The 23,714-nt window shown below is 54.2% G+C and overlaps 1 protein-coding gene across 12 annotated transcripts in view; it reads right to left on the reverse strand.

Annotated features, from left to right (window-relative positions):
- ZFYVE28 (zinc finger FYVE-type containing 28) overlaps positions 1–23,714 on the reverse strand; it is a 102,833-nt gene that overhangs the window by 40,017 nt on the left and 39,102 nt on the right. For 2 of the 12 annotated variants that reach the window (XM_073237951.1, XM_036992025.2), the window contains 6 exons: positions 14,497–14,634; positions 12,391–12,593; positions 11,139–11,228; positions 10,197–10,286; positions 7,302–7,445; positions 1,965–2,066 (listed from right to left, as the gene is read on the reverse strand). In XM_073237951.1, the coding sequence (XP_073094052.1) occupies positions 1,965–2,066; positions 7,302–7,445; positions 10,197–10,286; positions 11,139–11,228; positions 12,391–12,593; positions 14,497–14,634 (767 nt within the window). The other 10 variants (XR_005054155.2, XM_036992028.2, XR_012131877.1 and 7 more) reach the window with 10 other exon arrangements.

A 23,714-nucleotide genomic window follows, 5' to 3' on the forward strand; every position in this document is an offset into this window, starting at 1 on the left:
ACATTTCTGTGATATTTGTCCTTTTCCTAAAGAACTCAAATTTGTTTTATGTGCAGGCTACTGAGAACAAAATCATTCAGCACTATGTTTCTGAATAATTCATTATTTCACTTCATTTCTGAAGGATATTTTGCTGGTTATGAAATTCTAGGTGACAGCTGTTTTCCTTTAGTATTTTAAATGTATGTCATTTCATTGCCTTCGGGCTTCCATTGTTTTTGTTTGTGTTTTAGGAGACAGATATCAATCTTATATTCTTTTTAAAGTAATATGTCATTTCTCCCTGGCTACGCCTAAGCTTTTCTCTTTGTTTTCAGCAATGACACATTTCAGTATGTCTTGTAGTTTTCTCGAGGCTCCTGTATCTGCAGAGATTTTCCTCAGTTTTAGAAAGTTCTTGGCCATCATCTCTTTGGATGTTGCTTCTGCCCATGTTCTCTATTCCTTTAGTATGACTCCAACTTGAGCATTAGACATTTGAGTGTCACGTGTCTCACGCTCTAGACTGTTCTCTTGCCCGTGTTTCTGGCCCCTGCCATCTCTCCCCGCCCCGACTCCAAGCACTGGCCCTCCCCCAAGGGATTCCCATCTCCCCCAGCACCCTGCCCCTCCCTGCCTGGGCCCAGCATCCACCATCACCTGTCCTCATTCATATCTCCTCTCCCAGGGAGGGCAGAGGCCATGGCCTCTGGGTCCAGGGTCCCATCCTACCCAAGACACTCAAGGCTGGGCCCAGGCGAGAGGGAGCACCGAGCAGCCCTCCATCAGATGAACTGCAGTCTGGACTGAGCACTCCATCACAGGGCCCCAGGGCCACTGACTCCCCAAGGACACCCCACTGGGTCACTCTTCATTGTCTGGATTCACGGCACCTTTGGCTTCTCACGGAGCAAAGGGCAGCTTGGAACAGGACGCTTTCCTGGCTGCCTGAAGGGGTGGGTGCCAGCAAAGGAGGTCAGCCCCAGGCTGTCTGTCCTGGGCTGTCTGTGCCCGGGGCTGCCCTGTGCTAGGCAGTCCTGCCGGACCCAGGAAGGGCGTCACAAGGGTCTATAAAGTCACTGGCTTGATCAACGTCCAGAAAGGGGCGCTTCCAGAGACCAGAGGCCATGAGAGAAAGGACTTTGGTGCCTGAGGCCACAGAGCCAAGGAAGTACTCAAGAGGGCATGCACCCACAGCCCCCCACCACCTCTTCCCTCCCAGGAGGCCTAGCTGGGCCCTGCTGGCTCAAGAAGGCCACCCAGTGATGGCTCCCCACCATGTGAAGTAGGGTTTGGGAAAGGGCCCAAGGAGGAGAGGGCTGGCCTGAGGACCTGCCCCTCGAGGCCAAGGGAAGCCCCTCAGGGCAGAACACAGGAGCCCATAGCAGCTACCACCAAGCCCACGGGACAGCACAGATGGGGCCCAGGGACCACTGGGGGCCAGGACAAGCCACAGTACAGGGACGTGGGGCATTCAAGAGGCCATGACACTTCACCCCTTGAACTGGCCAAAGAACTACTAAGAACCTCCAGTGGGGTAGCTGGGGCACCTGTGAGCAAGCACCCGTCTCAGCCTGTGTGGGGATGGCTGGCCTGGAGGACAGCCCCCTACGCAGATGGCGTGTCCCCAGGAGGATACCCTGTGTCACCCTGGTTCCCTGGCCTCTCCTGTGAAACGGGTCCCATCCATCCACAGACTCAAAGAGCCCAGTGCAGGGCCCCTGGCTAGGGCAGCTGCTGTCCCAATATCGGACACTCATGCCAAAGGTCTTCACACTACTGGCCAAGAGCAAAGAGCCTGGTTCAGGGGAGAGAAGGGCTGGGGCTTCAAAAGGGGCTCCAGACATAAACCAATGACTGAGGACAAGGACAAGGTCCCAGCACTGCTGACTTGAGCAGGAGAGGGTGAATAACGGCCCCGCCCATCCCCACGGGAAGGAGGCTCGGCCGAGGACTCCGCGGCCTCCCCTCCGCTGGCCCCCCACCTTATTTTCCGCAGCAGCGTGTGGAAAGGCCGGAACAGCTCGGACATGTCTTCCGCCTTGCGGTCCAAATTCAGAGGTCCATCCGCGTAGACCACGAGCCCACTGCATTCAAGACACAAAAGCCAGCGTGGCATCAGGCTCCGTGGCTGCCTGGGCGACCCCAGACCACGCCCAGGGACCTTGCGCCCCGTGAAGCTCAGCACTCACGCGTGCTTTGTCCCTTGTGATCAAATCTTAAGACAGTGAGAACTGTTACTCAGACTCAGACGTCACCATCTTCAAACTTGATCAGCTTGCACTCATTTGAGGGAGCTTAAAATAATCATAAAAAAGTATCTGCACACATCCCTGCTGCAGTCAGATAAACCAGCATCATGATTTGCTACTAAAATCTACGTCCTTGAAAATGGAAAAACTAGATTTGGGTTTGTTTAAACACAAATGTGAAGGATGGTGAGAACTAGAGCTGCAAATCCCAAAGTGGGAGAGATGTCAGAGGTGAGAACTGTGTCCTGCCCGCTGGTGACCCCGAGCCTCTGGCGCTGGGGGTGTCAGGGACACCCTGCACAAGAGGGGGACTTCTCATGCATGTGCCCTCCAGGCTGCCCTCCCAGCCTCCCACGGTTCTCTCAGAGCCATCCACACAGGTCCCTGTCCACTCCCTGAAGTCCAGGTGCTGCCCGAGTCTAACACGCTGACCACTGTCTCTCCTGGTTCCCCGAGCCACAGCAGACTGTGACAAGCCAGTGCCACCCCTCCCTGCCCAGCCCACTCCAGAATCCCGGGGCCCTCACAAGCCATGTGCTCATGGCTCTCCTGGCTTTGCCCGGGCTGCCCCAAACCCGCCTTTCCCTCCCAGAGGTCTGGCCCTCCCTCCATCATCCTTCAAGATGGGAGGCAGCCTCCTGCCACCCCCAGGCAGGACAGACCCTCTCTCTGGAGCATCCCTGTGCCTTGAGCGCACTCCTTCCATTGGATTGGGGCCCTGGGCCCATCTGACTCTGCTTAGATGTCACCTCCAGACCATCTCCCGTTCCACAGGCAGCACGACATTCACCCGTGGCAATCTCACCACACACAGCACACAGCCTTGCCCAGCTCCAGGCACGCACCATCACCCACATCCAGACCTGCCTCTCTGAGCGCACACCCTTCCAGGGGACCTTCCCTGGGTGTCTCTCCTGGGACCCCCATCTGAGCACACCTTGGGTGCCCAGCGAATGTCCACCTGTCCCCTTGCTTCCCCTCAGAGCAAAGATGAGGCCCTTGAGGGTTTGTCTGTGGAAACAGAGAGCTGCCTGCATGTCTCTGCAAGTGAATGGGGACCTGGGGTCTGCTCACCACATCCAACTCAGAGTCCATTAGTTCAAGAACGCCTCCACCGTCAATGGGAAAAACTGGTAAAACTGAATGAAGGGGTTATTCTTCCCTTTAAAAGGTTGGGTTTCTTGTGCAAAAAGCTTCAAAAGTCACAGGAAAAAACATGGGCTACACAGCCTCCCAGGGAGGCCAGGCCACAAGCTGTAGCTGAGGGTCCCTAGGCAGGAGGGTTGGGGTTACGACAAGGGCCTGCATCCAGCATGAGGGAGAAGGGCAGAGGCTTCTGTCCTGTCCTGTCTGCTCTAGACATCATTCATGAGCTGATGGTTCTGGTTAAATTAATAGTGTTTGGGGCACAATTTCCCCAGATGGAAACTTAATTTTGTGGATAGATCCGGTGGTCTCAGCACAAAGGCAGAGTGAAAGTGGGCAGAAAGGGGTAGGTTTAGTGAACCCCTTCTCCGTGGATAATCCCTTCCTGGCAATCTCTTCTTTCAGAAAGCAGTGAAGGGAGCCAGGCAGGGAGGTACGGTGGCCCCTCTCCTGGGTCCTGGGAAGGTCACCAGCCGCCCCATCAGTGCTGTGAGCACTGTATCCGTGGTTGGCCGTGGCTTGTCTGGAGTCTCAGAAAAGAATCCGTTAATTAGGAGGGCTCTAGGCACAGACCTCCAAGGCTGCCATGCCAACCTCGTGGGAGGTCAGGGGACCTGAGGACTTTGCCCAGCTTTGTCCCAGAATCCAGTGGCGCTCGGCATGCTGGGGCACTCAGGGAAGCATGTGCTCTGTGCCAGCGAGCCCTCCTGCTCAGCAGCTCTGGGAAGTGCCACTGACCACCCAGGATGGGGCAGAGAGAAGGCCCATGGGACACACATGTTGTCTGTGTCCCCATGACCAGGAGCCCCTGAGGGCAAGGGCGAGGCTGGTCTTCACAACCTAGCAGGGGCTCAGCAAACATTTGCTGTGTCTTACTGGTGCAGGCACTGATGCAGAGTGCCTGGGGGAAGTGAGAGGGCCTGGGAAGGAGCCATCAAAGGAGGCAGCTGGGTCCCATGCAGCTGCCACCCATGCCTACTGCCTGAGAGGACTGGGGGTCCTGGCACTGTGCTGCCACAGGGCTCAGAGGCCCTCTTCATGCCATGGCCAAAGGGGGGCAAGGCAGCCCACAGCTGAGCCTGGCAGGCAGGTGGCTGGACCCTGGGGAACCTCAGCATAGATGGGGTGGAGGTGGCAGTTTGCTGAGTGCACAGTGAGGGGCCTGGCCCAGGTGAGCAGGTGGGAGTACGCCCAACAGGGAGGAGAAAGCCAGGGCACCCGCTCCCATTCTTTAGGTTCTCTTCTCACTCTCTTCGTAATGTCCTGGATGCACAAAAGTTTTAGTTTTGAAGAGTCCAATTTATCTATTTTTCACTTGTTGCTCATACTTTTGGTGTCGAATCTAAGAAGCCATTGCCAAGTCTGAGAAGATGAAGACTACCTCCTGTTCTCCAGAGAAACAACCCAGGGGAAGTGTGCGTGTGCGCACATCTACCTACCTGTCTGCAGAGGAAGGAGGTACTTATTTTAAGGAACTGGCTCACATGACTGTGGAGCTGGCAAGTTTAAAATCTGCAGAGCAGGCCAGCATGCCGGAGACCCCGGGAGGAGTTGATACTGTAGCTTGAGTCCAAACACAGTCTGGAGGTAGAATTCCCTCTTCCGTGGGGACCTCAGTCTGTTTTCTCATAAGCCTTCCACTGATCAGATAAGACCCACCCATGTTATGGACAGCAAACTACATTACTCAGAGTCTGCTGATCTAAATGTTAATCTCATCCTTAAAATGCCTAACAGCAACATCCAAACAGGTGTCTGACCAAATATCTGGCAGACACACAAAATTAATCATCACAAGGTCCAACTTCATTCTTCCACATGTGGTTCTAGTTGTCCCAGCATCATTTGCAAAAGAGACTGTTCCTTCCTCATTGACCTGTCTTGGCACCCTGTTAAAAAGCAACTGGCTATAGGTATTTGGGTTTATTTCTGGCCTCTTTATTTTATTCCACTGGTCTGTCCTTATGATAGTACCACACTTGATCACCATAGCACTGCAGTACATTCTGAAATCAGGATGTATGAGTCCTCAGTTTTGTTTTTCAGTACTGTTTTTGGCTCATCAAGGTCCACTGCATCTCCATATAAATTTGAGGGTCATCTCCTCCATTTCTGCAAAAGAAAGCCAGTGGAGTTTTTTTGTTTTGTTTTGTTTTGTTTTGTTCTTCTTTTTTTCTTTTTCTTTTTCTTTTTCTTTTTTTTTTTTGTTTTTTTCTTCCCAGTGGAGTTTTGACAGTGAATGTATTGAATCTGTAATTCACTTTGGGTAGTATTTCAATCTACCCGTGGGATGTTTTTTCATTTATTTAGGTCTTTAATTTTTTCAGGAATGCTTGTAGTTTTCAGTGTACAGGTCTTTCACCTCTTTGGTTAAATTTATTCCTAGGTACTCTATTCTTTTGAATGTTATTATAAATCTCTTCTTTAAAATAACATTTAATTACACACAATGGAATGTTAGCCTTAAAAAGGGAGGAAATTCTGCTACATGTTACAACATCAATGAATCTTGAAAACATGTTACATGAATTAAGCCAGATAGAAAATGACAAAATTGTATGATTCCACTTACATGAAAGACCTAGAATAGTCAAATTCAAAGAGAGTAGAATGGTGGTTCCCAAGGGCTGGGGGAGTGAAGAATGGGACATTGGTGTTAAATGGGGACAGAGTATCAGCTTAGAATGATGGAAGGTTCTGCAGAGGGATTGTGGGAACAGCTGCACAGCAATATAACTGCACTCAGTGCCACTGATGTCCATTCAAAAAGGGCTAAAATGGTAAGTTTTATGTTATGTATATTTTATAATAAAAAATTAACATTTATTGCTTTGATACCTGTTTACAAAAGTTTTACCTATCATGTTAAGAAATTTTGTGAAGTGGAGACATACCTTCTGGAAGCAATCTTTTGTATTCAGTACACTAGGAATGTTTTCCATAGCATTTAGGATTCTTCTCCAACATTTAAATGGCTGGCATAGTGTTTTTAAACAATCCCTTAATTCTGGATATCCACCCCTACCCCAGATTTTGATGATTAAGAGTAATATGCCAGTAAAAATCTTTGTAAACACTCTTGTGACCGCTCAGATCAATACAACAAAATTCTGCAAAAGTTCACTGTGCTGAACTAATGACTTGTGAGCAATTGAAGGGGTCAGCATTCTGCCCCGTGGTGCTTATAGCTGGTGAAGGATTTGTGAAAATAACACAAATCCCATTTACATGAAATACTCCGAATAGAAGATCTACAGAAACAGATTCATGGGTGCTTGGGGCTGGAGAGGGGTGATTACAGGGGGTGGAGGGGACAGTGGAGATTAAGGGTTGACAAACTGCCCCATAGTGGGTGAGTCATGTGGTATGCTCTGCACTGTCCAGTCCCACAGCCTGTCTCCTCACCTGTGATGGGCTGGTAATGCCACCTGGGAGGGCACCACTGCCCGCCAGCACAGGGCCTGGCATAGCACCCTTAATGTCACACGACTGTTTTATATTATTGTATTTACCAGTTGGAAAGGGTCTGGAGCTCCTGGGGGTGCGTGGAGCAGCAGACAGGCCCCAGATCCTCTGTTCTAAGCACCCCGTGTGTCACCTGGGGGCCCAGGTCACCCATGTCACAAAGACACGATCTTACTAGGCAAGAAACGCAGGCTAAGGGGTCTTCACTCCCACACAAGCACAGGGATTCCCTGGGCTTTCAGCCCAGCCTCGGTCCCTCTACACACGCTGCCTGCCTGCCCAGAATGTACCCCATGCCACAGTCCTGGGTACCCCCTCTGCTTCAGAAGTTTTGCTGCAGGGCCCTGGGGAGCCTCTCCTTCATCCTCTGGTCTTGCACACCCCAGAGGTTCCTGCACCTAGCCCCATTTTCCCCCCAAGCATCTGGAACATTCCACAGCAACTGCTTGTCTTACCTACCTGCACACCTCCCTTGTGGGCGTCATGGGGTCCCTGGGGACAAGCACAGGGCCAAGTACACAGCAGGTGCTCAACACATGCCCGGTGGGTGCATACAGGAAGGAGCAGGTCCCGGGACCCACCCTGTCTGGCCCAGAGTGGCTGCTGTGGACAAATGAGGGAAGAGGGAGCCGTGGGCAGCCAGGCCTGGGCAGGGGTCCTGCAGGGACCCAGTGGGTGACACTGATGGGCAGCTCTGGAAACAGCTACTGAGCTCTACTGCTCCTTCCAGAAGGCTGGAGGATCCTGAGCACAGCCTGGCACGAATCCAAGACCTGCTTCTGAGGGAGGCTGGCCAGCTGGCTGCGTGCAGCTGCCTCCTGCACCAGCCGAGCCGCTCTGGGGCCAACTCTGGGTTCTGGCTCTGCTCCCACTGCCTCTTCACGGCCGCTGCAGGCCCCGCCTTCCTCACATCCTCAGGGATCCCACAGTGCCGTCTGTAGGCCTCCCTCCTTCCAGCCTGAGCCCAAGGGGACCCGTGTGCCGCCATCAGGAGGGAACCGCAGGGGCAAAGGCTCTGCCCACAGGCACTTGCTAGCCTTCCCGAGACAAGGGGACGGAAGAGCCAAAGTTCAGATGCTGGCGGGGCAGCGGTGAGTCTGCAAACGGCACAGTGACACCAGCCCAGGACAAGTGGCCTTGGGAGGACAACTCACTAAGGTCAGAAAGGCTGAGACCACTGTCCTGCAGCCACCCGGACCCAGGCCCCGTGCTGACCGTCATGGGGAGGCTGGTAAGACTGAGCAGACCCAGCCTTGAGTGTGAAGATCTGGAACATTGCGCTCAGTCTGTCTCATGTGTGCCTTTATTTTAAACTGCCTACGAGAGCCCCCAGGCATCCCGTGAGGTTCAGAACAGCTTCCCTCTAGGATGGTGTGAGTCCCCCACACCCTGAGACTCAGGCACTGCCTGGCCCACCCTGGTGCTTGCTGAGCACCTGCCCAGGGACGGCGGGGGCAGGTGATGCAGGCAGGGCAGCGAGCACCCAAACGGCCACCCCTTGCACTTCAGGGCTATCCCGAGGAAAGCTGCCGAGTCACATGGGCCTGGCCACATCCAGACTCAGGCTGACCGGCCAGCCACAGGGCGCCTGCCATGGAGCTCTGGAGAGAAGCCCGGCCAGGGCAGGTCTTCCGCCTCCCAACTGCATCCCACAGAGGAGCAGGGTGAGCTCGGCTCTCGCAGGAAGGCTTACAGACCCCTGGCCCAGGCCTGCCCTGAACAAAGCCTTTACTATTTTGTCTTTTAAACAAAGGACCAAAAATGCTCATCATTTTCTTCAAGATGAGTTGGCTGTAGAGAGGCATTTGCCTGGAAAGAAAACGATGTAATGAATCGTGTGGCCCCCATCCAAGGGCCCTTTAGCCCAGGTCACCTCAGCTGGGCCCTGGGGACATCTGTCCCCCGCCACCTCCTCTGTCAGGTGAAGGGAGGGTCTCAGACCCTCGGTGTGATATGACCCACCCCAATTTTCCCTAAATTTGCAAACTTAGGACAAAGCTAGCTCCTCGGGTGGAGAGGACACTAAAGGAATGGGCCTGGAACCCTCCGAAGCCCACCCTCGAGACCTCCCAGGGCAGGCCGCTCCGGGGATACAGTGAGGCAGGGAGGAGCCAGGCAGGGGTCAGTGCTGCTGTGGCCGGCCCCTCTCAGCCCAGCCCACCGCCCCACCTTCCCCAACACCGGCCTCTTGGACACGTAGGCCCCTGGCCTCGGGGCAGAGGCAGACGCTTCTGGACTGCCCCCCTCATGCAGAGCCTGACGTGCCCGGCTCCATGCAGTTGTCCCAGAAGCCGGCCCCATCTACTGCACCCCACTGCCCCCCACCACACCCACCACAGTGCCCCCATCTTCCAAGGGAGGGGGTCCTGTATTCATCCTCAGCCGGTTTTCCTGCAGCCTCTGTGGGGCCTCTCCACAGTCTGTGCTGGACCAGTCCCAGCCTGTGTGTCCACTCCACACACTCCCAGGACACTTCACGATGTCCACATCCACAACCAGCCCGTCCTGAGTACTCCTGTCCTGTGCTCTGTGCCATCCGTGACTGCAGCCCACAGGTCCCCCAGGCTGCAGGCCCCAGGCATCTGGGGAGGGCTCCTGCCCCGACGCAGCCAGGCTCCCTCGCCTGGCGGAGGGAAGGCCAATCCTTGCCTAGGAGATGGGGCGTGGCTGAGCCTAGGCTCTGACCTTGGCCCTAACGGCAGGTGACCAAGTGCTTCCTGCCTCCGTGTACTTACAGTCTAACCCTGCGTGCCACCCTGACATCTTTGAGCTTGCAAGACCCCAAAGGTCTAACCCTGAGCTCTCTGCTCTGGCCAGATATGCACCCCACTCAGTGAAAGGCCCACCTCAGGCATGCCCCTGTCAGCCAGACCAGCTGCACCCTCCTGGTCCTCACCTAACCGGTTTCACCTGCCTGCCAGCCACGGGCTGTCTCCAACGCGCCCATCTCCCCTGCGGGACCCAGGGGCAGCCCACCCTCCTTACTGTACAGCCAAGCACACTGCTCCCGTGGGCACCCCACTTGGCCCTGCGTGGAGGGCAGCCCTCTTGCCCTGGGCTGCAACTGTACGTGAGTGTTGATCTCACCTTTCCAGTAGCAGGTGCTGGGTATCCGGTCATCTCGTACTGTTTGGGGGATCCCGCCATCACCCACAGGGTGAATGGGGGGCACTCGGAACACCTGGCTCCTCGTCTGCAGAGGGACGACAGCAGGGCTGCGTGGTGGCTGCTCTGGGGAGGCTGAACAGCCACCCGTCGGGGGCACAAGTGCCACCTATCAACACCCACCTCCAGACTTGACAATCTTGCCACGTTTTCTGCAAAATGACTGTCCCAGGCGGGAGGAACACTCACCACACGATGGCCAACCGGGGTATGGTGAACATGAGAGCCGGCTCATAGTCATCAATCATGTCCTGGGTCAGGTATCCGAAGCCCAAGGCCCTGGCCGAGGGAGAGAGTGAGAAGGGGCAAGTCAGCCAGGGGCCAGGGAGGCAGCCAGCTCAACCCTCACCCACACCTGTGCTCAGCCACGGGGCCATGGCCAGTCAGGAGGGCAACACGTGCCACCCTCAGCTTCCCACACGCAAAAGGCCGCTGCCATCAACCACTGCTGTGCCCTGCTCTGGAAGGCCCAGGCAGAGGGGGCTTGTGCTCGCCCTCCCTGTACCCTGCCTCCAGGACAGAGGAAGCAGGGAGTGCGGGACAGCTGTGCTCGCTGAGATGTCCAGCAAACAAAACGCAGAAGTTAATCAGTCCCAGGCCGACCAGGAAATGGAGACACATCAGGTGGCCAGTGAGCACGGAGCAGAAGCCTCGCCAGACAACCAGTACTTTCCTGAGGGGCTGGCAGTGCTCTCCTGGGTGCATCTTCACGCCCCAGCTTGTACACACGGCTCTGGACACTCTGTGAGCGACCTGCTGGCATCATGCTGGGTCCAGATAAAGGGTGCTTTCTGTCATCCTGTTTTTTGGTGATTTGCAATATCTCTCAATGCATACACACTGAATAATCTGTCTTTTAAAAATAACAATCACAAGGTCTCTTCCTCTATCTGGTGAGCTTCACCTGCAAGATCCACCCTCTTGACCTAGAGAAAAGGGTCAGAGGGGCTGGGGAGTGAAGCCTCTGTGATTTCCTACAGTGGATGGTGGAGGAAGGGTGCCTCGTGGGGTGGGGGCTGGTGTTTTCCTGCCTCAGGCATCCCCAGAAGAGGCAGGTCCCCTGGCCACCCCTGCTCCCAGCACTGCCTCACCCAGTGTAGAGAGGGTTCAGCTGGTCAGGGGTGGCCTCACCTCTCCACTGTCTCACAGAATAGCACGATGACTTCCTGCTGCACGTAGTACTCCCTGGGGGACTTCACAGGCACCATGGCCGACACGTAGCTGCAAAGACAGCGAGGCAAGTGAGGGCTGCCCAGGGCCACCCGTGCGTCTCTGCGAAAAGTGGGGTATCTCAAATGGAAAAAGCACATTAGCTTCATAAACACACAATGCCCAGCATTACCATTCCCACTATAGTCAGAGCTCCTCTCAGGGGCACGCCTAGCCCGTGGCCTCCTCAGGCCCCACAGCCCTGCCCATCTGCCCTGCCTGCCCTGGAGCCAGTGCTGCCCGCCTCTGCGGGCCCATGGCAAGGGACGGGGCCCTAGCATCTCTGCTGACTGGATGGGAGACAGGGACATGTGTCCAGCCACTTCCCAGGTGGGGGTACTTTTCTTTCCTCTATATCACTAACTCCAATTTTTTCTCTTTATGAAAGCTTATTTACAAATCTGGGGAAGACAGAAAAAGAGACAGAGGAAATAAAATACAACTGTCTACAGTACCATGTCCTAAAGACAAGAGCTCAGCAGGTCACAAGATGGGCAATTTTTACTAACAGGACCATTGGGGAAGTGGACTACGGGTTCTGCTTTTCTAGCCTACCATTGGCATCCCCATGTCTGCAAGCCCACAGGGTGCCTGCCCACCCCAGCCTGAGCCACAGTGAGGCCCTTTCTGTACAGGTCCCTGGGCCTGCCTCTGTCCTCAGCAGTTCAGGCTGGAGGGGCAGCTGGCGAGTGGCGGCTGTGGGTGGAGGGTCTGAACAGCACAGGGGTGGGCAGGCTCTGCCTCTTGAAGGGGCAGCATCAGATGAGCAGTGGGGCGGAGGGGCAGGCACAGAGTGTGACAGCAAGTGAGGTGGCTGCGTGATCCACGCCGACTGCTCTAACCTGGGGAGGATGTCACCTCATCCCACACAGCTGGGGTGGCCCAGCGGGCCCCCCCAAGTAACAGCTGCTTCGAGAAGCGGAGCTGGGGCCCCCGTGGGGTGAGTGGGGGTGGTAGAAACATCTCCTTCATCCCTGGGTCACCGCTGCTTGTACCCCTCCCTGCACAGCTTCCCGGGTCCGACTACCCTGGCGCCTGCCTCTAGTCCCCCAGGGGTTAGCCACACCACTGGCCCTTGAACTGCTGTGGCTCTGCCTCTGCAGAAGTGCCCCCAGGCTGACAGCAAAGGCCAAAGGCCTCAGAGCCCAGAGCACACGTGGGGCCCCAGGGTCACCTCAGCTCGAACTCGGCAAACAGGACGTCGAAGTGCCTCAGTGCCTCCCGCATCTTCTCCGTGTAGGTGCTCAGATCCCGCAGTGCCTGGTCGCGGAGGGCGCCCCGCACATCCTCCAGGCTGCGGGTCAGCTCCTTGGCCAGTGGGCGCATGGCCATGCTCTCCAGCTCGCGGTTCATGATGATGGAGCCGGCGGCCAGGCACTGCGGACATCAGAGTGCCGGTCAAGGGAGGCAGGTAGGCGGACAGTTCACAGATGTGGGCATCACAGCTGGTCCCTGGGCCTGAGGTCCTCCAAGCCTGACGTCCTTATGGAGCCTGGCAACCCCAAGCGTCATGGTCCCCATGGAACCTGACATCCCCAGACCATGATGTTCCCCAGGCATGGGCTCATCTGCCCCCTCCCCATGCTCTGCTCCACACACACATCTGGCCGCTCATCCCCAGCACTGCAGAGAGCAGGGACTGGAACACATCTCACCAACCTTGGCAAGGCCCCACCCCCATGAGAGGAGGGGATCCCCAAAGCCAGTCAGACACGGCACAGGAAGGCAGAAGGCAGACCCGGGACCATGCTCTGGCATGAGCACCATCCCTGAGCTCCCTCCCCCAGCTCTGCTCTCCAGGGAGCCCCACCCCACCATGTCTTCTCTCTCTGGGGCAGGCATCTTAAGGACACATGCCTGCTCCCTCCAGGTTTCTGAGATCCAGAACAATCGTGGCTCGGGGGCTCTATGTAGTCCTCACACAGACCCCAAGACAGAGAGGGGGAGCCCAACTGAGACCTCAGGCTTGGGGACTCCATGCAGGGACCCCAGGTCATGGAATTCCTGTCACCTCCCTGCACAGCCCACATGAAGGCGGGGAGCCCAAGAGCCCATCAGATGCCACCTTCGTACTCCAGGCACACAGCACGTGGGGTCGGCAGTCCCTGAGACTGCCAAGCCTTCCAGGAAGTAAAGTCACCCCGTGTCCACAGTCACTGCTTAGGGAACCCTGCCCATCCCCTGAAACGGAGATTCATCAGCATGAGAGTCCTGCTCCTGGGTGGTAAGGGGGACCCTCCATGCCCACAAGTCCACCCACACCCGCCCCAGCTCTGGGAGGCAGTTCCAGGGCATGCAAGGAGTGCATGGGTCCCCCAGGCTTGTCCCTCATGCCCATAACATGGGGTGCTCCTCAGGCCTGCTTCCTGGATGAGGGGTGGCACACGCCATCCCCACTGGGGACTGTGGTGATGTGGGGCTCCCCAGCCACCTGAGGCCAGCTGTTTCACCAGGTTTGGGCCGTGACTGGCAAGCAGCTCACAGCCAGAGAAGGGGGCTAGAAGTAGTTTCCTGGGGGACAGAGGGGAAGGGTTGCTCATTTCCCAGCCCCCCCTTGGATGGGGGCAAGGAGATGGCCAGCAGTGGGACCCTGCACCCTGAGTGCCCATGTGCCCCAGCAGGAACTGGACCTGCATCATGTCATGGTGCCACAGCTGCCCCTGCCCAGGGACCCACTTTGCAGATGCAAACACCAAGTCTGGGAGGAGAGGCAGGAAGCATGGGGCCCCCCAACTCCAACCAGGGCTGTGGAGAGGATGCCCCCCAGGCAGTCCTGAGGAGCAGGTGTGGGGGGTGAAATGGGGGCACAACATCAGGCTGAGAGCCTCACAACCCTCATGTCCCAAGAGCACAGCCGAGGTGGGGCTCGGGGGGCTCAGGAAGCCCACCAGCTCATGGTGTCCTTGCTGGGGGATGGACACCAGGGCCTGCGGGGCGGGTGGTGGCACCCGTGTGGCCCTGGGGCCAGAACGAACATTCCTGTTGGGGGGAGAGGAAGTGCTCTCCTAATAGTATTATTTCAATTAAGAACCAACTTCAGGTCTTAATGTCTGGGGGTCTGAGAATCTAATAGATATCACGTATCTATATTTGCTAGTGTAGTTTGGGGGGCATATGGCCTAACGGGCTCAGAATGGTGCCATCCACAACCTGTGGGGGGTGGGGCCCTCGGGGGGGACACACTGAGTCTTTGGATGTGCAGGGGCACACAGGTGAGGTCAGAGAGAAGCGGCTGAATAGCGCCCAGACCGCGACCCAGACCCAGGCAACTGTCCGCTACCTCGGCGCCAAACCACAGCTGGCCGGCCAGGTTGTCGTGTCGGATCTCCTCAGGGAACTTGACACAAAAATCCCGTGGGGCTCGGTCCTGGGGAATGCACACATCCATGATCTGGTTAATCACGTTTAACACGTTGTCCTGAAACAGAAACATGGAAAGTGCGCTAAAACACAGCTCTCGAGGGTGGCTGTCAGGTACCGCTCAGAAGATGCAGAGAACACACGAGGCATTTTCTTGCTCCTCAAGACTGAAAGCAATACGGTCACACATGGTGCCTGAGGGACAAGCCCTACAAAAGGCACAAACGCTCCAGACGTGTGTGGGTAAGGCTGAAAGCCCTGCCTCCTGTACCCTCGCAGGGCTCCTCATGTAGACTTACCAGGAGCTCTGGCCCCTGCTCACCGCCCTGCCGTATCCTCTGCTCACTTAGTGATGCCCAGGGAGCTCTGCTCTCCCACAGGACTTGCCCTTTGTGACCTCTGACCGCACACCTTACCCCCCTGGGCTGGACAGCACCTCCCACCCCCCACCCTGGGCTGGACCGCATGCCCTGCCCCGCCTGCTGACCCACATCCAAGCTCCCTGCGGTTGCACTCGCAGTGGCTGATCTGAGCTTCTCCCTGTCTGAACATTGGTACATGAATGTCTCAGGATAGAGCTCCACATATGGAATTGCTAGGCGGACAGACACACAAAGCTTGACAGATACAAACAAAAAGTTGATTTTCTCTACCAACTTGCTGTTTGCTTTTATTACTGTTACAAGCCTGTGTCATTCTGGGTTTGTTCTCAACACAGTGAGGCAAGACCGCTCAGGGACCACAGGGACAGTACGGAAAAGCAGCCTCAACCTGCCCACAGAGTGGACTCCGAGGCCCGTCCCGTGTGAGTAAGGGCGACTGCAGGAGCCAGGGGCAAGCAGACTTCCAGAAGCGGAGCACCCAGGCAGCCTCAGAACTCCTGCAGAGTGAGCAGGCGAGCACATGGGCCCCCCTGCCCCTCCTCCAGGCATCATCCCCTCCTGCATCCCCTGGAACCAACCCTTCAACCACAGCAATAGTAAGTCAGCTGCAGGAAAGAGGTACCAGCACTGGGCTCCTCCCACCAGAGACCCTGACTCTGGCTGGGTAACCTGGGGAGGCCGCTTAACTTCTCTGATCCACTGGGCTGCGTATGAAAGGGAGACCATGACCCCCAGGCTGCTAGAAGCACCGTGTGAGCTAGTTTGTAAATGCTTGGCTCTGCTCTGGCCCACAGCAAGCCTCAATACATGGTAACTTTTGTTTTAAAGACTCTTTAAAGTTATTTTACTCAATTCTTTCATGTTTAAAATGTATACATGAGAGGAATGTACTTGTTTTATTGCATCTTAAATCACATTCCATTCTTTCCTTACAATTGTCCTGTTCTTTAAATATCTGCCATTCATTCTGTAGAATTACAGGAATGTTGAAAGCTTAGTTTTTTAATTTAATTTGTTAAAGATAAATGCACATTCATCACAAGAAAATGGAAACAGTGGAAAGTACATAAGCAGGGAGAAAGTCCTTGGGGAGAAAACTCCAGGTTGGGTACATTCCCTTTTCCTTCTTGGCCTCCGGGGCCGGGTTTCCATCAGAGTTGAGATCATCCTGGGACAGAGCAACACAAGATTCCAGCCCGGGGACCGTCCTATTAACCCGCTGCCTCCTCTGCTGGACATTTCATGTCGTTTCTGATTCTCCACCATGAATAATGCTGCCATCACCACTGTGGTGCACCACACCCCGAATTTTGAGTTATTTCCCTAGGATCCACTCAATTCCAAAAGTGGAATTACAAAGTCAAGTGTAAACCTTATTTACAGGCTCTGAAGTCAATCTGCCGAACTGATTTCCAGGAAGATCGCACCGACACTCTCACCCTCGCTGATTTTAAACCTCAGCATCCTCCCTTCTGCCCTCTGAGACTGGAGTTTCACTTTTCTTAGGAAAGATAAAAAAATCAGCATGAGTGGGAAGTACGACCCAATGCGAAGAGTCAGTGCACTAAACTCTGAAGGAAATTCTGCTCTGTAAGGAAAATATTGAGCCTCTACACACAAAAAATAAAAATAAAATTCGACCAATATCAAGTAGTACCACTGTGAGTTCTTACATGGTTTTCTGGGAGGGAAGGCCACTTTCTCATGATTCAACAAACTAATGAACAAATAATAGCTGTTCCAATGGTGCAAATGTCAGCAAGTATTAGGAGCCAAGGACCTGAACTTGGCATGGTGGCAGGGCTCACCCACAGCTGTGTGACCTCTTCGCAGCAGTGCTGGGACCCACTCCCCTCCTGTCTGGCCTGCTGGAACCTCGGCTGCCTGAGGGTGAGGACAGGGTCCTTCTTATTCACTGATGGCTCCCTGTGCCTAGAGCACAAATGTACCTCCGTGAACATTTGCTGGGACTTCTGATTACAGGCCAGATGGAGTTAAAGGAGACAAATTTACCCCTGCAAACAATAACAGCAGTAATGGGAAAGCGGAAAAAGTAAGACAATGGTTCTCGAGACACTGCACATCACTGGCAACAAAGGGCCCCTGGGAGAAGAGAGACAACCCAGGTGAGGATGACAGCCCTGGCTCCCCGTAGGCCAGGGCCCGGAGAGGGAACTCGGTGGCACCCAGCCAACTCCCAGCCAGGAGGCCAGGAAAACCAAGGCAGCCAGAACCCAGAGAGGCAACCCTGGAGATCTGGGAAAGGCCCCCAAGTACTCGGCGGGGAACTGGTTACCACATGCCTGTGAACACCTGAAGAGCTTCGGGAGGCAGTGAGCAGAGCCCTTACAGAGCTCGGATCACGGGAAAGCGCCTCGCTCATGGGGCATTGGGTAGAGTACCTAAAAGCGTCCTGCCTCAGCGGCACAGGATGCTCACTTCCCGCCCAAACACAGCTCCAATCTCGCCCAACATCATAAAAAACAGGATCCAAAAGGTTCAAACTATTTCTAAGTAACCAAACTGCATCATAAAATGAAATTCAAAACATTTATAGGAATACAAAAGCATTCGGCTCCCGGCAAGGTAAAATTCACAGTATCAGGCATCCAATAAAAAACTACCAGGCTTGCAAAGAATTAAGAAAATATGACATGATGAAAAGAAAAAGCAGCCAGTCAGAATCCACCCACCCGAGACAGACAGCAGGCCGAGCGGCCAGGGGACCTCGGGGCAGCTGCTGCGACTGGCCTCCATGTGCTCAAGAAGCTAAGTGGAGACAAAGAAGAAATAAAAAGGACACAAACTGATCTAGAGATGAAAATCACAGTATCCAAGATGAAAAAAACAAAATAGTTGGATGGGATTAACCTCAGATCAGACATTTCAGAAGAAAGGAACAATAAAGTTGAGACATAGCGAATGAAACTCTAAATGAATCAGAGAGAAAATCATCATCATGATAGAACAGATTATAACAGAACAGACCAGTGAGCTGTTGGACAACTTCCAGAGACCAAATACATCTATAATTCAAGACCCAAAAGGAGGGGGAATGGGACAGAAAAAATATTTGAAGGAATATGGCCAAATTTGGAAAAAAATTTATTAACAAACTATAAACTCAAGACCAAGAAGTTCAGTAAACCCTAAGCACAACACACATGAAGATAACTATGTCAAGTCACGCAAAACCAAACTGATTTTCAAAACTAATAAAAAGAGAAAACCTTACAAGGAGAAAGAGAAAAAAGACATGTTATAGCCACGGAACAAATAAAAGGTTGGCATTCAATTTATCACCAGGAACCATGCAAGCGAGAAGGCTGGAACAACATCCTCAATGCGCTGAGGCGGCGGTGTCACCGACAGCTGACAGCTCTAAGGGCAGCAAAAGTATCTGCCAATTTCGAAGGTAAAAATACTTTTTCATTCTAAGAAAGGCTGAAAGAATTCATGCCCAGCAGACCTGCATTTCAAGAAATGGTAAAGAAAGTCCTTCTGGGAAGGAAAATGACAGCAGATGGAAATAGAGACCTTCACCAAACAACAGAGCACCAGGAAGGGCGGCTGCCTGGGAAATACACAAGATCTTCATTTTACTATGTAATGTCCTTTAAAAAAATGGGCCATTTAAACAAAAACACTGGCAATATAGTGTGAGTCCATGTAAAACATATGGTAAGAGCAACTTAAGTCTCCTTTGCAGAGGTGCCAGGCCGCTTGGTGCGTGGTCCAAGAGCCTTACAATGGTTTACTCCCATCTCCTCCTGCATCAGCTGTTACTGGGGCAACTGCTGGCTGAGGGGCAGGAGATAATGAAAATGCTTAATGGAAAATCCAAGCAATATAATTTACCATACCAACAAACCAAAAGGGAAGAAAAGCACACAATAATCTCAACAGACATGGAGTTGGCACTTGAAAGCAGTATGACATCCATTCCTGATGACACTAGACAGGCTGTGAGGAGAGGTGGGTGCCTCGGGTGGTAGAGGGCACCCAGAAACCCCCGCAAGGGCTGACAGGGTGCTCAGTGGTGAGAACTGAATCCTCTCCCCCAGATTCATCTACAGATTCAATGTGATTCCAATCAAAATCCCAGCAGGATTTTCTGCAGACCTCTAGATAGTTTTTAAATTTCATATGAAAATGCAAAAAACTTACAACAGCCACAGCTTTGGAATAGAAGAACAAAGTCGTAGATCTGACGCGGTCTGACTTTGACTTATTATAAGGCTACAGTAATCAGGAGAGTGTGGTATTGGCCTCAAGACAGATCAGTGAAACATAATGGAGAGCCCAGGGATAGACCCACACATATGGACACCAGGTTCTTAATAAAGGTCAATAACAGTGTAGCACAGAAAGACCAGTCTTTTTAGTGAGAAAGGATAGTCTTTCTAACACATGATACTGTAACAACTGAAAATTCATTTGCAAAAAAAGAATGTTGGTCCAGTCCTCACACTGTTACACTAAAGTTAAGTTGGTATGGATAGCAGACCTAAATGTAACACCTAAAACTATAGAACTTCTAAAAGAAAACACAGGAGAGAAAATCTGATGACCTTAGTTAGGACATATTTCTTCAATATGGCACCAAAAGCACAACTTGGAAAAGAAAAAATAGATGAACTGGGCTTCACAAAAATTTAAAACTTGTGCTCTTCAAAAAACTAAGAGAATAAAAAGACAAGACACAGATTGGGTGAAAATATTTGCAAATCATAATCTTACAAGGGCTGGTGTCCAGAATATATAAAAAACTCTCAACAGTCAATAAGAAAATAAGCAATTCAACTATTCCAACAAGCTCCCACACAAGGAGACCCTCTGCTGTGCTGAGCCCTCCCTGCTTCACCAAGAGGCCAGTCAGCAGTCCAGGTTGCCAGCCTCATTCTTTCCTGGGCCACAGCTCTTGATGTGCCAAATGCAGACATCTGGTCACACCCACAGCCAGGTGCAGACCGCAGCAGACAGGAGGCTAGTATCTGCAGTCAGGGTGCACTGGGGACCCTTCTGCCCCCTGAGAGCCCACCTGGGTATCAGTGCCTTCCAGCATGGGGAGGGTCAGGGGTGTCCCTCGCCAGCTGTGGCCAGCCTCACATGGGACACAGAAAATCATCACATCACAGACCTACAGCAATGTGCACCGACGCCCACTGTGACCCTGTTAACTAGCTACACTTGAGACAAGGCCCACCAGCACATTCTGCTGCTTAATTTTCTCCATGGCAGCACCTAAAATCATACTCCCTTGGTATAAAAAGTTAGGGTATGATTTAGGAAAAAATAGGCCAACGACAGAATCCACCCAGAGCAGCTCCAAGCCTGCCTGCAGCATGGAATCCCAACTGGACCATACCAGTGTCCTGGGGAAGCTGAACAGCACCACAGCCCAGCGGCTGCCAGTGGCTTGCTCCCCTGCAGTCCTGGAGGCCGTGAGTCTGAGGTCAAAGTGTGGGTTGGGCCTCCGAGGCCTCTCTCCTTGGCACGTGGACAACCGTATCCTCCCCTCATCCTCACGTGTTTGTCCTGCTGTGTGTGTCTGTGTCCTGGTCCCTTCGTACAAGGACAGAGGCCAGATTGGGTCAGGACCCACCTAGTGACCTCATTTCACCTTACTCACCCCTGTAAAGGCCCCATCTCCAAACCAGTCACATTCTAAGGTGCACAGGGGTGAAGGTTTCCACACATGGATTTTGGGGGACACATGTCAGTTCATTACAACAATGCAGGATTGATTTCATCCTGCTGGGCTATGATTTCTTAGTCCTTTACAGTTTTCTGAAGCAAGGAAGAAAGCAACACACTTGCAAATGTTCCCCGAAACCCACCTGCATGGTCACTGGCGCTCCCATCCATGTGTTTCCTGAAGTGAAAAGTCATTTATGTGAAAACGACTCACTGGGATCTCTTCTAAATAATATAAGGCCAGCAAAGCTGAACCGCCGCATGATCCTCAGCCCTCTCGGCCTCAACTCCACAGGGCCACAGGGAAAACCGGGGTCCATGCTGCTCCCAGCATGGTTCTTGGAAGAAGGGAACAGGTGACGGCTGCTTACTGAATGTCTGCCGTGCATCCTGCCTTAGGCTGGAGACTATCTAAACGGCCCCATCTGGGGTGGAAGGGTTCCAAATACCACACCCCAGCGTGGACTGGCTGACACCACGGCCAAGGATAAATTATTGCAGGGCTACACTGCCTGCCTAGGCCTTCAATGCACGAGAAGTCAGTGGAAGGGCAAGAATACTAGCAGGACATAGGGGGTTTGAGGAGGCTCGGGGGCTTGCAGCCCTGTGCCCACCCAGAGCTGGCTGCCCTTCACCTGTTCACCTGAGATCACCTGGGCCTCTGTGGCCGGTAGCTGCAACCTCCACTCCCAAGGGCCACTCTGTGGGGAAAACCCACTGGCTTCCACACCACCAGTGCCCTGGAAGCTCTACAATGTGGCCCAGTCCTCCTGTCCCCTCATGAGCCAGACAACTAGCCCCACCCCCCGCCAACCGCTGGCTGAGCAAGAAGACGGTCAGGGAGCACTGGGCTCGTTCTGGCCCCGGGACTCTAGTGAGAGAAGTCAGACTTTCCAGCAGGCGGTACGTGGTGAGGCTGCCACACTGAGGACAAGAAGTCTCCCAGCCCAGGACAGGCTCCCTGAACGCACCCCTGCAGCCAAGCCAGAAGGGGTGACCTGAACACAATCGAGAGCCTGCACATGCAGGTGCCTGGCTGGCCCCAGGTACCTCCAGTGGCCTTCCAGCGGCCCTGGGAAGCTGAGCCAGGCCAGGCTGGTACCGCCACACGCTCTCCACAAGAAACCCTATGCTCAGCTGGAGGCTCTGCCAGTATGACGGTACTGGGGAGGCCTGACCAGACAGGAGACTCAGGGACTTGTCACGGGCCAGGGTCGGGCAACAAGACGGTGGGTGAGGGTAGGGGAGGGCTCCAGCTGTCCATGACCGGCCGCCGGCCCCAGTGCTGGGAAGTTGAGTCCTCTGGGTGCTCAGCAAGGGCACCCACACCCTGTGGGGAACTGGCTCTGCCTGCTCAGCCCCTCCCACCACCTCTGAGCCAGCCTCACTGCTGCCACACTGTCCCCCGCCACGCAGAGGCAGACCCTCTTCCAGAGACTACTGTGGAGGGATGAACCATCAAACAAGCCAGCACCCTGGCAGTCAGACAGAAGGTGAAGCCTGTGAAACTCAGAAAAGACAAAATACCCCCTTTCAGAGATGAAAACACTGCCGCACTTGAATGTCTGAGCATTTAGAAGTTCACTGCAGCAGGCATCCCAAGCCACCCAAGGAGGCCAGTGCCTGGCCAGTTAAACAAATGGTCCCATGGTGAGCTGTTATGAAATTACAGTACGTTCAGGAAGACACCTCTCGGCAGAAATTCTAACTCCGTTTTCCTGAATACAGAGCCTGGACCCACGATGCCTCACCACAATTATCTGTTGTGCAGAAAGCAGCGCCCCAGCAGGCCTGACTCCCTTGCAAGGCCTATGCGCAGCGTGGCCCTGGGCTGGCGCCCGGGAACCTGGATGTTGGGCGGGTCCCGGCACCCTCGCTGGGAAGAGTAGCTCCCTCTGCCTCACCTGTTGTGTGGACGGCCCTTTCCTCCCAGGGTCTGGAAGTTGGAACTGGTGCCCCTGGTAGGCAGCCCTCCACATATCATCCAGTGTGCGTCCTGGCGCCTCCACGGGAGAGGACGCTGGAAGCCGGTGCCTGTTTGCTCTGCGCTTCGCCCACGTGCTTCCCCCTTGTCTGGTTCTGCTTTGTGCCCAGTCGCTGTGACCAGCCACAGCCTTGAGAGTCTCTGAGCCCTGGGAGTCCCCCAGCAAGAAGCAGGGTGGTCTGGGGACCCTGACGCAGGTGTCTTTAGAGAGCAGGGAGTAATGAAAGATGCTCATGCACTATACGTGTGTGGGACCCCTCTAGCTTTTCGTGACTAGTCTCTCGATCCTTAAAAGTTGCCTGGCCCACATTCAACTCCGCATCCTTTCTGTGATTTACCGTGCATGTCAAGGCTATCCGACGCACTCGGCTTCATTTTCAGCCCACTTGGTCAGTCTGTAGAACATGGTTCTACAAAGGCCGGTGCACTGGCCTAAGCAGGTCTTGGAGCCATAGCACCAGAGGGGGAGCACACAGGGTGCTGGAGAGGGCCTCCCCTGTGCCAGCGGTCAGTGTTCTCCGGGCACCAGGAAGGATGCCCTCCCTGGGAAAGGAGACCCTCCTGGCCCCCCTAGTCCCCTGGGGAGGGGGGCGCTCCTGGTCCTTCAGAACCAGCCAGGACCTGCTCCTACTGCCCCGTGAAGAATTCTGTAAGAACTTAAGTCCTTATCCAACTACTTGAGGCTGAACATTCAGGGTGGGAATCTGCTTCCCTGCACCCCACCCGCTGTGCCGCCCTGGGAAGCACACCCCCAGCCCCCACCTCCCAGCCTGTAGGCAGAATACACCGAGAACATTCTGGAACTTTGTGAAAGACCCTGTCACTGGACAGAACTATGTTGTGCCACATGCCCCTCGTGCTGGTAAAGCCTCCAGGCCACGCAGTAAACTGAGAGGACATTTTTAGCATTGCTTAAAGGGCCATCTCTGAATTCTGTAGCAAGGGGCAAGCAGGCATTAGCTCTGAGCAGGGCCAGGCAGGCCCATCCCCTTTCCCGTGCTAGCTGCTCCCTGACTGGAGCCTCCTGGCACTTCATGGCCCGGATGCTCCCAACCCCGTGTGCTCTCCAAGGGC

This window comes from Manis javanica, chromosome 5, assembly GCF_040802235.1.
Source record: "Manis javanica isolate MJ-LG chromosome 5, MJ_LKY, whole genome shotgun sequence".
Taxonomy (NCBI): Eukaryota; Metazoa; Chordata; class Mammalia; order Pholidota; family Manidae; genus Manis; species Manis javanica.